An 11,574-nucleotide genomic window follows, 5' to 3' on the forward strand; every position below is an offset into this window, starting at 1 on the left:
GGGGTCTGCAAAGGGGGCAGGGAGGAAGATGTGGGCTAGGGGATGGTTATGGTGACACCGGTGTCCAAGGCGAGGTAAGCCATGAGAGCTGGGTGTCTCACTCAGCAGGTGCCCATTGCTGGGCAACTTTACCTCAGGTGGGAAGTGCCAGGACTGTTAGCCACTTTCTCCGCCTCAGATAACCCAGTATTTTAGAACTGGGAGTGTAAAGAAAAACTTCAAGAGGCTTATGGGTGGGAGTAAATGGAGAGAGAACGAGCAGTTAATTGCTCCCATACCACCTTCTCATAATCTTGCAATCACCAACCCCTAGTAGTCCTTTTTGTTTTCCCCCAAGTCCCCTCCTCAGCCACACTCCCCCAGCTACCCCTCAATGCTTTGCATGTTTGCTAGCTCCTCATCCTGACCCTATTTCCCACTTTCGAACCTCTCCTCCAGGCTTATGCCACAATACTCCTGGTTCCCTCTCTCCATCCCAGATTTTCTCCAACCAAACAACTACGGTTGCTCAGAATTTGAGGCCAATTACAACGTGTGTGTGTGTGTGTGTGTGTGTCCATATTCTGTCCTGCTGCTCTCAGCAGGGGCAGGGGCAGCAGCCCTATGTCAGGTCCACTAAGGAACCCTGACAAAGAAGAGACACCATACCCTGTAATCGCAAGGAGACCTGAGCAGGCAGAGCGTTAGCAGTTTGAGGCTGGTCCGCATCTCATGCCCTCCCAGCAGCTGTTCCCCCAGCCAGGCAGTCTTTTCCTTGACACCTGATTAAATGTTCATTATTCCTGGCACTTGCAGGATAGATTCCAGACCCTCTTCCTCAGCCTACCTGTGCCCCACCGTGCAAGAAGTGCCAGAGCCCAAGCCGCCTCCATGGCCCCAGGAAGGATTCAGGGGAGAGGCCCCATCCAGGGAGCCACTCCTACCAGACAGCCTGGCCAGAATGGAGCTGACTGGTAAGAAAACTCCTGCGGGATCTCAGGCCAAATCAAAGCAGGGTTAACGAGAGAAGAGAAGGGAGATGTGCTGCCAGGGTGGAGGGCTGCGGGAACCCAACCCACCAGGATTAAGGCTTCTGAAAGGTAAATTCCCTGGATTTCAGGTCTGGGTCCTAATTGGGAATTTCTGGACTACCACCTGACAATGATTTCTTCCTTATCCACCCTTTCAACCTCACTTCTCCTCATCTCAGAACTGCTCCTCGTGGTCATGCTTCTCCTAACTGCAAGACTGGATCTGTGCCTCCCGGCTCCTCCCGCCTGTGACCCACGTCTCCTAAATAAACTGCTTCGTGACTCCCATGCCCTTCACAGCAGACTGGTGAGAATCTCCCAGCACTCTCCCCTCTATCCATTACCTGGGTAGACACCCTCACTCCCATCACTCCCTCCCACTCCCTGATCTGATCACTGTTCTTCCCATATTGTCCTTGGTAAGACCACCACCTCCCCATCACCACTCCTTGACAAGGATGACTATTTGCAATCTAGTCTACTTTTAAAAGCTCTGGTCTGGATATCTATTACTCATGGAAGCCTATCCTAGTCACTGGGTCACCACACACCCCCTCCTTTATTTGAGCTTCTCCACCCTACCCCACCACCAATCTTTTTCGATAGAGCCAGTGTCCAGACGTTAACCCTTTGTCCACACCTGTCCTGCTGCCTGCTGTGGACTTCAGCTTGGGAGAATGGAAAACCCAGAAGGTAAGAAAGCCATCCTTCCTCTGATTTCCCTAACTCCTGTTTTCATCGGTTTTCTACTGCTTCCCATGATTTCTTCAAAATCCCTGAGCTCCCTAAAAATCTCTCACCTTTGGCGTGGACACCTTAAACTAATCTACATTCGACTGTGATGATATCCTCTGGATGATGGCTTGTGGTCCCAGTATGTGAAAATAGATTCAAAGCTGAGCACCCAGAAAAGCTGGATAGAAGTCTCTCATGGTGGGGTGCCTGGGTGGCTCAGTGGGTTAAAGCCTCTGCCTTTGGCTCAGGCCATGATTCCAGGGTTCTGGGATCGAGCCCCGCATCGGGCTCTCTGCTCGGTGGGAAGCCTGCTTCCTTCTCTCTCTCTGCCTGCCTCTCTGCCTACTTGTGATCTCTGTCTGTCAAATAAATAAATAAAATCTTTATTAAAAAAAAAAAAAAGAAGTCTCTCATGGTGGGGCACCTGGGTGGCTCAGTGGGTTAAGCCTCTGCCTTCAGCTCAGGTCATGATCTCAGGGTTCTGGGATAGAGCCCCACATCGGGCTCTCTGCTTGGCTGGGAACCTGCTCCCCACCCCCCTCCGACTGCCTCTCTGCCTACTTGTGATCTCTTTCTCTCTGTCAAATAGATAAGTAAAATCTTAAAAAAAAAAAAAAAAAAAAGGAAGAAGTCTCTCATGGCCATGCTTTTGACCTGTTCCTGGGCAAACTTAAGCTGCCATGAAGAAGTAAGACTGGTCTGTCATCCTCAGATGACACAAAACTGGGAAGCAGAGGTAAAATAACAAGAGACAGAATCAGGTTTCACATTGCTGAAAGGCTAGATCAAAAACAAGGTAAAACTTAGCAGAGATATACAAAAAATTCCACATTTACTCAAAGTAATCAAGGAAGGTCCTATTCCAGCTTCCAGGCCATGATGCCCCCACTTCCCCTTATATAAACTTCTGGCCCTAGAACTTACTATGAACAAGATCTGGGAGGAATGAGCTAAGCTCAGACTTAGCAGGTAACACTATTAAAGCAGCTGTTTGAAAAGCTAGTGATTCTCGGTGGCTTTAGGTGTTTAGCACCCACCCTGTGGAAATATTCCTAAAAACCTTTAAGTGGCCTGGACTTAACAGTAAGTTGAGTACTGGATATCCTCCTCTAGACACATGCTAATTTATTCAGAGGGACCATATGAAACTAGCATGTGTCCAGAAGGAAGAAGCAACCTGAACACAGAGAGGTTAGAAAACATGTTATGTGAGGAATGGCTTAAAAAAAAAAAAAAAAAAAAAAGCCTGTCTGATGACTTTGGAGAAATGTGGTAAGTCTTGTGCTGTAGCTGGACCTGCTTTAGTCTGGGGCTCAGGAAACCTCCTGGGAGGGAACACTCCTTGCAAGGTGAGCTCTTCTACCCTCAAGAATCCCCTTTCTTCCCTCTCAGGTCTTCTGGGGGGTGGGGGCGGGTACTGGGCCAGGGACAAAGGGCATTCCTAGGGATCCCTTGCAGTTCCAGCTTTGCCATTGATCAGTAAACCCCTTTCCTTTGTCTTTATGATCTTTGTGACGGTCTCATCTCTACGTTCAGTTTTTAAAAAATCATATGATCCTAGGATTTTGTAGCAGAAAGAGTAGATTGGCAGCACTAGAACCAAGAGGCTAAAAACTGTAATAGCACAGATTCCAACATAGTGTAAGGGGGAAAAAGAGCTTTTCTGACTGAACTTAAATGTAGGGCCAGGCTGGGTTACCGGACACGAGTTATTCAAGCAGGGGCTGATGACCAATTGTCGGGAGACTGTGAAGGAATTCCTGTGCTGGGTGGGACCTTGGTCCTGTCCAATTCTCAGCTCCTATGATTCATTCCGCTGGCTACTCCTACAGGCTCCCCACCCGCTATTAGCATGCCCTTTGAAGCAGGCCGCGTCTCCCTTCCGTCTCTTTTGCAGGAGCAGACCAAGGCACAGGACGTTCTGGGAGCCGCAGCCCTTCTGCTGGAGGGAGTGATGGCAGCACGGACCCAACTGGGACCCACCTGCCTCTCATCCCTCCTGGGACAGCTTTCTGGACAGGTCCGCCTCCTCCTTGGGGCCCTGCAGGGCCTCCTTGGAACCCAGGTAAGTAAGTCCTGCGTCAAGGGGACTATAGAAACTGTCCTTTGCTGACTCCGTCCCTTTAGGAGACCTGAGGGCAGAAAGGTGAATTCTGGGAATCATGAGGGTAGCACAGCGAGCCAACTAAGGAGTGCTCACTTCCAGCCATAAAGTCTGGGTGCTGGCACCTTATCTTTCCCTGGAGACAAGGGAGGCATGATACCTGGCCCAGGTCTCTGGCCTCAGGCCCATCCTCTGCCCTCAGCTTCCTCCACAGGGCAGGACCACAACTCACAAGGATCTCAATGCCATATTCCTGACCTTCCAACAACTGCTCCGAGGAAAGGTGCGCTTCCTGTTGCTTGTAGTAGGGCCCACCCTCTGTGCCAAGCAGGCCCTACCCACGACAGCTGTCCCAAGCAATACCTCTCTATTCCTCACACTGTACAAGCTCCCAAACAGGACTTCTGGACTGTTGGAGACAAACTCCAGTGTCTCCGCCAGAACTACTGGCTCTGGACTTCTGAAGAGGCTGCAGGGATTCAGAGCCAAGATTCCTGGTCTGCTGAACCAGACCTCCAGGTCCCTAGACCAAATGCCTGGACACCTAAACAGGACACACGGACCCTTGATTGGAACTCGTGGACTCTTTCCTGGACCCTTACCTACAGCCCTAGGAGCCCCAGATATCCCTCTGGCAACTTCAGGCATGGACTCCCTGCCCCCCGACCTCTGGCCTGGATATTCTCCTTCCCCAGCCCATCCTCCTACTGGGCAATACACACTCTTTTCTCCTTCACCCACCTCACCCACCCCTCCGGGACCGGCTCCAACCTCCATCTCCTAACCCTTCTGCCACACCCAACTGGACCAGTCCTCTTCTAATTGCAGCCCACCCTCCCTTCCAAAACTGTCTCAGGAGGAGAAAGTTACTCTGGCCCTGCCAGCATCAGCACTGTACCCATGTAAAGTTCCCTTTCTGGGAGCCAGGCCCTAGGAGTCATGTTATATCAGGTTACCTGCTTTCACCTGAAACCCCAAGTCCTGCTAAAGGGGGCTACACGGGACAGGAAAGGGGATCATTTTTCACTGGCTATTGTAAAACTTCAGAAGCTATTTTTTTAAACTATCAATAATATTCACCAGAGTAGCTAGTTATCTTTGGTCTATTTTTTGCACAAATTTACAACTTACTAATTCTCTACGAGCTCTTTTTCATACAATTCTGCAAAGGATTCTGCATACAATTCTGAATGGAGATAGACACTAAGCTAATGTCAGAAAATGGGAAAAAGAACTTCAGTTTTCTACTCAGAACTAAGGTTAGTCTCTTTATCCCCTTTATTGTCATTCTCAGTGAGACTCTGATCTCCTTTTCTTAGGAGATCCTGACTCTTGAAAAATGAATGCGAGATTGTCTCTCAGAAAGGCTGTCTCTACACAATCAACAAAACTGAGCCTAAATAAATAAAGAAGAAATAAGAACACCCAAAAGCTAACTGAAAAGCAAGGGAAAGAGGTTCTTCAGGGAGCAATAGATCTCCCCCTTCCCTCCCCTCCAAAAAAGTTAACAGGAAGCCTTGGAGAGCCTCACACCCCAGGTAAGGCTGTGCAGACAGTTTAGTCAAGACAAAACCTGGATGTGACAGCTGAGCAAACAGGGAGAGCTTCAGCAGCTCAGCGGGAAGCTTCAGCAGGCACGGGTTCCTGCCTCCCTCCTGTGGAGGTCAGGGGGAAGTGCAGGAAGTGGCAAGAGTCAGTCTCCCAGGGCTCACACAGCGGGAGGGACAAGTACAAGTTGAAGGCTCATTTCCCAATTCCCAGAAGTCCACAGTATCCAAAAAGCAGCCCTATGTGACCACCATGAACTCTGCTAAGGATTCTCTAGAGAAGAAGCCAGGCTTATGGGGCCTTGCAAATAAATGCCGCCCTGATGCTTACAAAAAGGTTTATAGGGCCCCAAGCAAAATCTCCACGGCAAAGTTCAACCCTACCTCCAGAGGCTCCTGCAGGAAAACTCACAGAAGCCTTTTCCTCTTCCTTCCCCCCAACCCACCAGAGAGGAAAAACTACCATGTAGGTAAAAGAGCCAAGATCCCAGAGTTCCAGACACTGCCACAAACACCCCAGGACCACTAAAGGTATTCCAAAATAGAAGAATGAAAGCCAGTGTGCCAGGAGCCTTATGTAGGTTACCTTTTATAGTGCTCACACACCTCTGTCAGGTTGGGATGCTATCAGTCTCAGAGAAGCCAGGCATGTTCAATGCTCACACAGCCTGTGAGCAAGAAAAGAAGAAACAGCCTGGGCTGACTAGAGCCCATACGGTCCCAAGTGTGGTGCACTGTCCAACAGATCATTCAGTGATTCTGTGTATTAGAAAAGATGTCCAAGTCCTGAGGGAGGAAATACACCAACAATTAAAAAGTTCTGAGGAGAAAACCAAAGCTCCTGGATGGGGTGACCAATTTAGAAGTCTCCTCTCCCATCACTGACAGAACAGTTGCCATGGAGAAGGAATCGACAAATGTACAAAGCTCAAAAGTGTTCACATCTCAGAGGGTGTCAGTTTTTGCGTGGGAGAGAATAGCTCTTCCACACTACCAACTCCAGCATGCCATCAAGGGGGAATGTAAGTGGAAATTGTAATTTACTGAAATACCAACCTAGGCTAAATGTAATAATCAAATGAAGAACTTTGTGGCCCACGAAAGAGTCAGCAACCGGGACAAGACATGCCAAAGGGACCAGAGGCAAAGGCTTCAGGGTTCTCACCACAGTCAGATGAGAGACAAGGACAGCAAAACTGCAGGACGTATACAGCCAGCTAAGTACATCCAGGATTGGCATTTGACCTACTTTAGGGCAAATGCAAATAACTCATGGGCTTTTTCAGTGTGAACTAAGCTGTTCCCAACCTTTCCCAAAATGTCTTCAGGCTGATTCTATCCCTTCTTCCCTGTCCACAAAATGCAAAAAACCTGTTAGAACCAGAACACCCTTCTCTCTATCCGACAGCACGCTAGTTCTCTCTTCTGCCCCTAGGGCAGCCGGGATAGTGCTCTATGCTACCCCACAAACTATTACTGTAATTAGGTTCAGACTCTGAGCAAAATCCATCCTTCTCCAACACCCCCAAAAATCTAACTAAAGGTAAAAGTTCTAGGATTCCACAAAAATTCATCCCAACCCCCAATGTATCTTTTACCCCCCCATAGTAAACTGAAGAAATACCTTTTCCTCCTCCCCTGCAGAGATCATTCATTTTCAACCCATTTCCCTAAATACAATTTCTAACACCTCATGTAAAGACCTGAAAATGATGGGGAAGGAAATACCCCTGGGCATCCCAGCAGGGGGACCAGCTCCCGAGGCAAAGGCAGGAGATCAAAAGAGAAAACTGCTTAATACACACTTGCCATCTTTCTGGATTGTTACCCTGAATTTCTCAGGGGAAATGAGAGTCCAGTATACTTTTTCAGAGACCACGAAGGCCAGGCTGAAGAGCCAGCTCATATGCTGGAGTCCTAGTAAGCATCACCACTTCCTCAATTTTGTTCTTGCCCTTAAGTTAGTGACTGAAGTCAGGCTGCTCCATTGTCCTGGGTACTGGCGCCGGACTGCCAACTTCATTGGTATTGCTGCCCTGTTCACTTCACTGGTCTGTGCAGCAGCTGCCTGTTCAGTGTCACTGGTGAGGAACCCCCCCCCCACCGCTCCACTTACCCTCCCTCCAGGTCACCAATGGAACTTAGAGCAGACACCTAGCTACTCCACCTGTTCCTACAACCACCAAATCCGCTCTTCCTACTCTCTTCATAGTCGGGTCCCAAGCCAGTATCTAAAAGCCTCCACCCAAAGCTTCCACAAAAATGAACATTTCCAGGCTATGCAAGTGACTCATTCAAATCAACGTGATCTGACTTCCTAAGAGACTGAAAGTGTTGGAAGGACACAAGCAGGGCTCCTTGCCAATTCAAAATTCTATGCCAAATGGGTGGTATCTTCCGGGCCTGGGGTGCCCTCAAGAGCCAAAAGCACAATACTCTCTCTCCCAGATAGAAAATCACATTAGAGAATAAATGAGGATAGGCAACCAGGAGGCTGAGATAACCCTAAACCCAGATACCAAAAGGCCAGAATAGATCCTACATTGACATGTGATCATCTGGCTGTGGGCCAGAAATATACCACGGACAAATTGGAAAAAAAAAAGATTTTAGGGTAATAGAAAAGATTTTTTTTTTAAGCTAGGGAAAAGAGTCTGAAAAGGTAAAGTTTAATTAAAAAATCATATACACAAAACAACTTCTGATTTGTTTTAAGCTCTCCCATTGGGTCTTTCACAGGCAAGTTGAGTCCACTGAGTCCAGACCACCTAAAGATGCACCCCAGTGGCCGTCCACTCAGCCAGCCCTTTCCTGAACAGGTGGTCAGTAGTAACTGCTCCTCAGGCTCGAAAGGATGTCCAACTCCTGAGTGACTAAGCAGCAAGGTTGGCTTCCTGTGTGCTTCAGAAGGCCAGTTTCTTCATCAGCAGATAAACTCTGGAATCCACTTCAAATCCATGCAGGTTGTTGGCATCACCCTGCAGCCTCATGAGCAGGCCGCCATAGGACACGTAGGCAGAGCTGAAATGGAAGGCCCCAGTCCCATGAGTTTAAGCTCTGGAACGGCAGTGACCCAGTGGCTCTCCATCCCTTTTTTAAGAAAAGGAGGCACTCTTCTAGCGTTTGTCATTAGGAACCAAGATTCAGAGAAGGATGAATGCAAAGATTTGTGCAAAGAGGTGTTCTTTTCTATCAACAAAAGTGGAAATTGCTACACACCCAGGATGACAGAAATGGTTAAATGAATTAAGATATATCCATTTACTGGAATGTTATGCAGCTATTAAAATGTTTAGGAAAAGCTTTAAACGGACAAGGGGAAATCTGTTTTACATAACTTAAAGCTAAAAGAGCAGAATAAAACATTGTAATAAACAAGGCAATCTCAAAGAAAAAAGTACACAGGAAAAAAACTAGAATATTCAAAAATGTTTATATAAAAGATTCCCTCTGGGTATGGAATTATAGGTGACTTTTTTTGCTTCTTCACATTACTTCTCTGCTTTTCAAATTTCTTACAAAGGGTATATATTGTTTTAATAAAATTTTAAAGAGGAGGAAAAACAGTTGGGCAGGGAAACCAAAGAAGTAGGGACTGGATTGTAGAATAGCAAAACACACACAAATAAACAAAAACAAGAAAGCCTAGCAGTTTAATCCCTTACTGCTGCATCTAGTTCTTAGGGAAGCAACCTTCCTTTGCCCTTCACATAGCAAGATCACCAGTTTCTCATTTGGACCCTTGGGCCCTGAGGTCCTGACAAAGGGCCAAGTGAGCAGCCTACATTTCTGACTGGAAACTATTCCCACAACAGTTTCAGATCACCTAGATCTGAGGTGCCTTGGGGAGAGAGACCAAACCCAGGAAACATGAAGCGTGGTGCAAATTTCCATAGCAGAGCTCAGATTATCAGAACAGGGCTGGGGGGCAAGGGTTCTCACAAGACCATGGCACTTACAGACGAGTTGCTGCTTCAGTAGAAGTTTCGTCGCCCTCAATCCTGTATACTTTCCCATACATTACATACTCAAACTGGTCAGCCCTGTGGAACAGCAGTGGCAAGGTTATTCTTCAAAGTAGTTAACAATAATAAGAAGCCCTTTAAAAAAGATAACTAAGGGTCAACATTCTAACAGACGTTTTCCAAACACAATGCCATTTAGTCCTCCCAGCGACCCTATGAGCAAGGTGTGACCATCTGTACTTTACTGACAGGGAAACTGAGGCTACAAGAGGTTAAGGCTATTCAACAAGTAAGTGGTAAGCCTGAGATTTGAACTCAGTGGAGCTCCAAAGCCTTTCCGTTACACCAAACTCTCTCCCAAGATGCAAGGTTCACACAGCCTGGATCACTGAGTGGTCATCTCTTCAGCCATCAGTAAGTTACAACCCACAGCATGTAATCACTGCCCTGGATAAACACCTGGCTGTCTGAATTCTTGAGTGCTGCAATTTCCTTACAGTTGCTCAGATTCTACTGATAATCACTTATTCCACAAATTAAATAAGGGTCTTTCTATACCACTCATCTACTTAGTCCTCAGGCATATTTCAAGTACTCCCTTCTTCATTTCCTCACCTGGAAGGTCTGTCATCTGTGGGGTTGTATTCACCGTCATCCAGGGTACCATCTTCATATAAGGTACTGGCTATGACCAACCGGAACTTGTCACCTGAAAATCATGGCACTTTCTGAGGCTGAAGAACAGCTGAAATGAAAAAAGCTTCCTGCTATTGTCTGTGTTCAATACTTACCCAAGTCTACAGGATAAATCTGAATGTTTACATCTAAGATCAGGTCCATCTTGAAAGATTCACTCTCACAATGTAGTCGAGACACTGGAGGGAAGCAGAGAAAGAGCCACATAGGTAATTGCCAGGCCCAGGGCAGACCTGGCAGACCCCACTTTGAAGGATTATATGTAACTGAACACTCATTCTAACCCAGTCTGCATCCACTAGCCTCTCATCTGCTCCTAAAGAAGTGCAGACATATGCCAGGAGGACAGGGGAGAAAAGTATGGCAAGTGGACAGAATCCCAGAAAAGAATCAAGGTCCTCTGGCAATCAATAATATCCTGGTTCTGGGCCTGCCTAGGTGATTAAGAAACAAACTGACTTTGGGCAAGTTATTCATTCATCCAAAGGTTTTGTCTTTCTGTGCCAGATGCTGTGCTGAGTGGATTACCAGGACTCTAAGAACTGGTGTTTGTGTTGAAGAACATCTCAGTCTCCAGGCAAAGGAAGAGACACCAAAGAGGAATGATTAGTGACCAAGGACAGAATAAAAAGCTGTATAACAAGCAGTCAATTCTAAGCTAAGGTTCTTAGGACAATACAAGAATATAGCCTCTGAAGTCGGATTATTTCACTGTGCAGCCTTGGGTAGGTTACTTAACTTCTAGGACCAAAATGGGTAAGACACCAACTACCTCATGGTGGCTCTTGAAAGGAATAGGTAGGACAAAGTGTGTGTAAGGTGCACGGTACAGCGACTACCACAGAGTGGGAAGCGATTAGAAAGATGCACAGTCTACCAACACCATGAGAAAAGGCCATCCAGGCACACGGCACACGGCACACGGCACACGGCACAGCCTGTGTGAAGCCAGGCCGCGTTCGGGGTCTCCGTGTTCTCATCTATACAAGGTCTCCTGAGGGAGATTCCTATATCAGGAACTGCAGGTAGGGGGAGGCCACGTGGGTGGGTTGACAAGGGGCCCAGGGGCGTGTCCCCGAGGAGGCTACCCCCTTCCTCTAAACCGCCTCTACGTCTCCGTACACCTTACCTCGGTCAAACTTCTTGCCCTCCGGGTCAATGTCTTTCACATCAAAAATATCCTCAAACAGGATGCCCGCCATGCTAGGGTGACCACGAGAGTAGCAGAGGGATTGGGAGCGCGACTACGCCTATGGATACACCCTCCCCCTCACTCGCAGTAAAGGACAGAAGAAGCGAAAGAGCGCATAAAGAGCGGCAGCAAGGGTCTAGGTCAACGCATGCGCACGGACCTTCAGCAACGTCACTACTTCCGCCGCCTGCCTTTCGGGGCTTCCTAACTTCCGCCCCGAATAAGTCCTTCCTAGAGGTCTCAGGGTTTAGGGCGGGTCTCAGGGCCGGATAACTCCGCCCCAGGGGCGGGGACATGATTAGTTCCACCTCCCGCCGAGGTCGTG

The 11,574-nt window shown here is 47.8% G+C and overlaps 2 protein-coding genes across 4 annotated transcripts; one reads left to right on the forward strand and one right to left on the reverse strand.

Annotated features, from left to right (window-relative positions):
* The first annotated feature begins 919 nt into the window (after positions 1-919).
* On the forward strand, positions 920-4,948 carry LOC111151805 (thrombopoietin). Of its 2 annotated transcripts, none has more exons than XM_022510018.1 (5): positions 920-953; positions 1,190-1,317; positions 1,617-1,703; positions 3,643-3,810; positions 4,052-4,948. In XM_022510018.1, exons 1-5 carry the CDS (start codon positions 941-943, stop codon positions 4,631-4,633), a joined length of 978 nt encoding a protein of 325 aa, XP_022365726.1. In that variant the 5' UTR covers positions 920-940; the 3' UTR covers positions 4,634-4,948. The 2 variants fall into 2 exon arrangements, with proteins under 2 accessions (XP_022365726.1, XP_022365732.1); XM_022510024.1 differs by having other exon boundaries at positions 941-953; positions 4,064-4,633.
* Positions 4,949-8,044: 3,096 nt separating this feature from the next.
* Positions 8,045-11,574, reverse strand: LOC111148606 (RNA polymerase II subunit H). 2 transcript variants are annotated; one of them, XM_022505319.1, is made up of 5 exons: positions 11,187-11,566; positions 10,153-10,236; positions 9,977-10,070; positions 9,356-9,439; positions 8,045-8,417 (listed from the first exon to the last, which is right to left on the reverse strand). In XM_022505319.1, exons 1-5 carry the CDS (start codon positions 11,257-11,259, stop codon positions 8,300-8,302), a joined length of 453 nt encoding a protein of 150 aa, XP_022361027.1. In that variant the 5' UTR covers positions 11,260-11,566; the 3' UTR covers positions 8,045-8,299. The 2 variants fall into 2 exon arrangements, with proteins under 2 accessions (XP_022361027.1, XP_022361037.1); XM_022505329.1 differs by lacking the exon at positions 9,356-9,439 and having other exon boundaries at positions 11,187-11,574.

This window comes from Enhydra lutris, unplaced genomic scaffold (assembly GCF_002288905.1).
Source record: "Enhydra lutris kenyoni isolate GAN:26980312 unplaced genomic scaffold, ASM228890v2 scaffoldscaffold2, whole genome shotgun sequence".
NCBI lineage: Eukaryota > Metazoa > Chordata > Mammalia > Carnivora > Mustelidae > Enhydra > Enhydra lutris.

Bases quoted from the DNA above. Each gene is read 5' to 3' on its own strand.
- LOC111151805 (XM_022510018.1), top strand. The intron at 1,704-3,642 runs GTAAGAAAGCCA...TCTCTTTTGCAG, and splicing joins GAGAATGGAAAACCCAGAAG to GAGCAGACCAAGGCACAGGA. The intron at 3,811-4,051 runs GTAAGTAAGTCC...CTCTGCCCTCAG, and splicing joins AGGGCCTCCTTGGAACCCAG to CTTCCTCCACAGGGCAGGAC.
- LOC111148606 (XM_022505319.1), bottom strand. From the start codon at position 11,259: ATGGCGGGCATCCTGTTTGAGGATATTTTTGATGTGAAAGACATTGAC. The intron at 10,237-11,186 runs GTAAGGTGTACG...GCTTCCCTCCAG, and splicing joins GGGCAAGAAGTTTGACCGAG to TGTCTCGACTACATTGTGAG. The intron at 9,440-9,976 runs GTGAGGAAATGA...GCTGTTCCACAG, and splicing joins ACAGATGACAGACCTTCCAG to GGCTGACCAGTTTGAGTATG.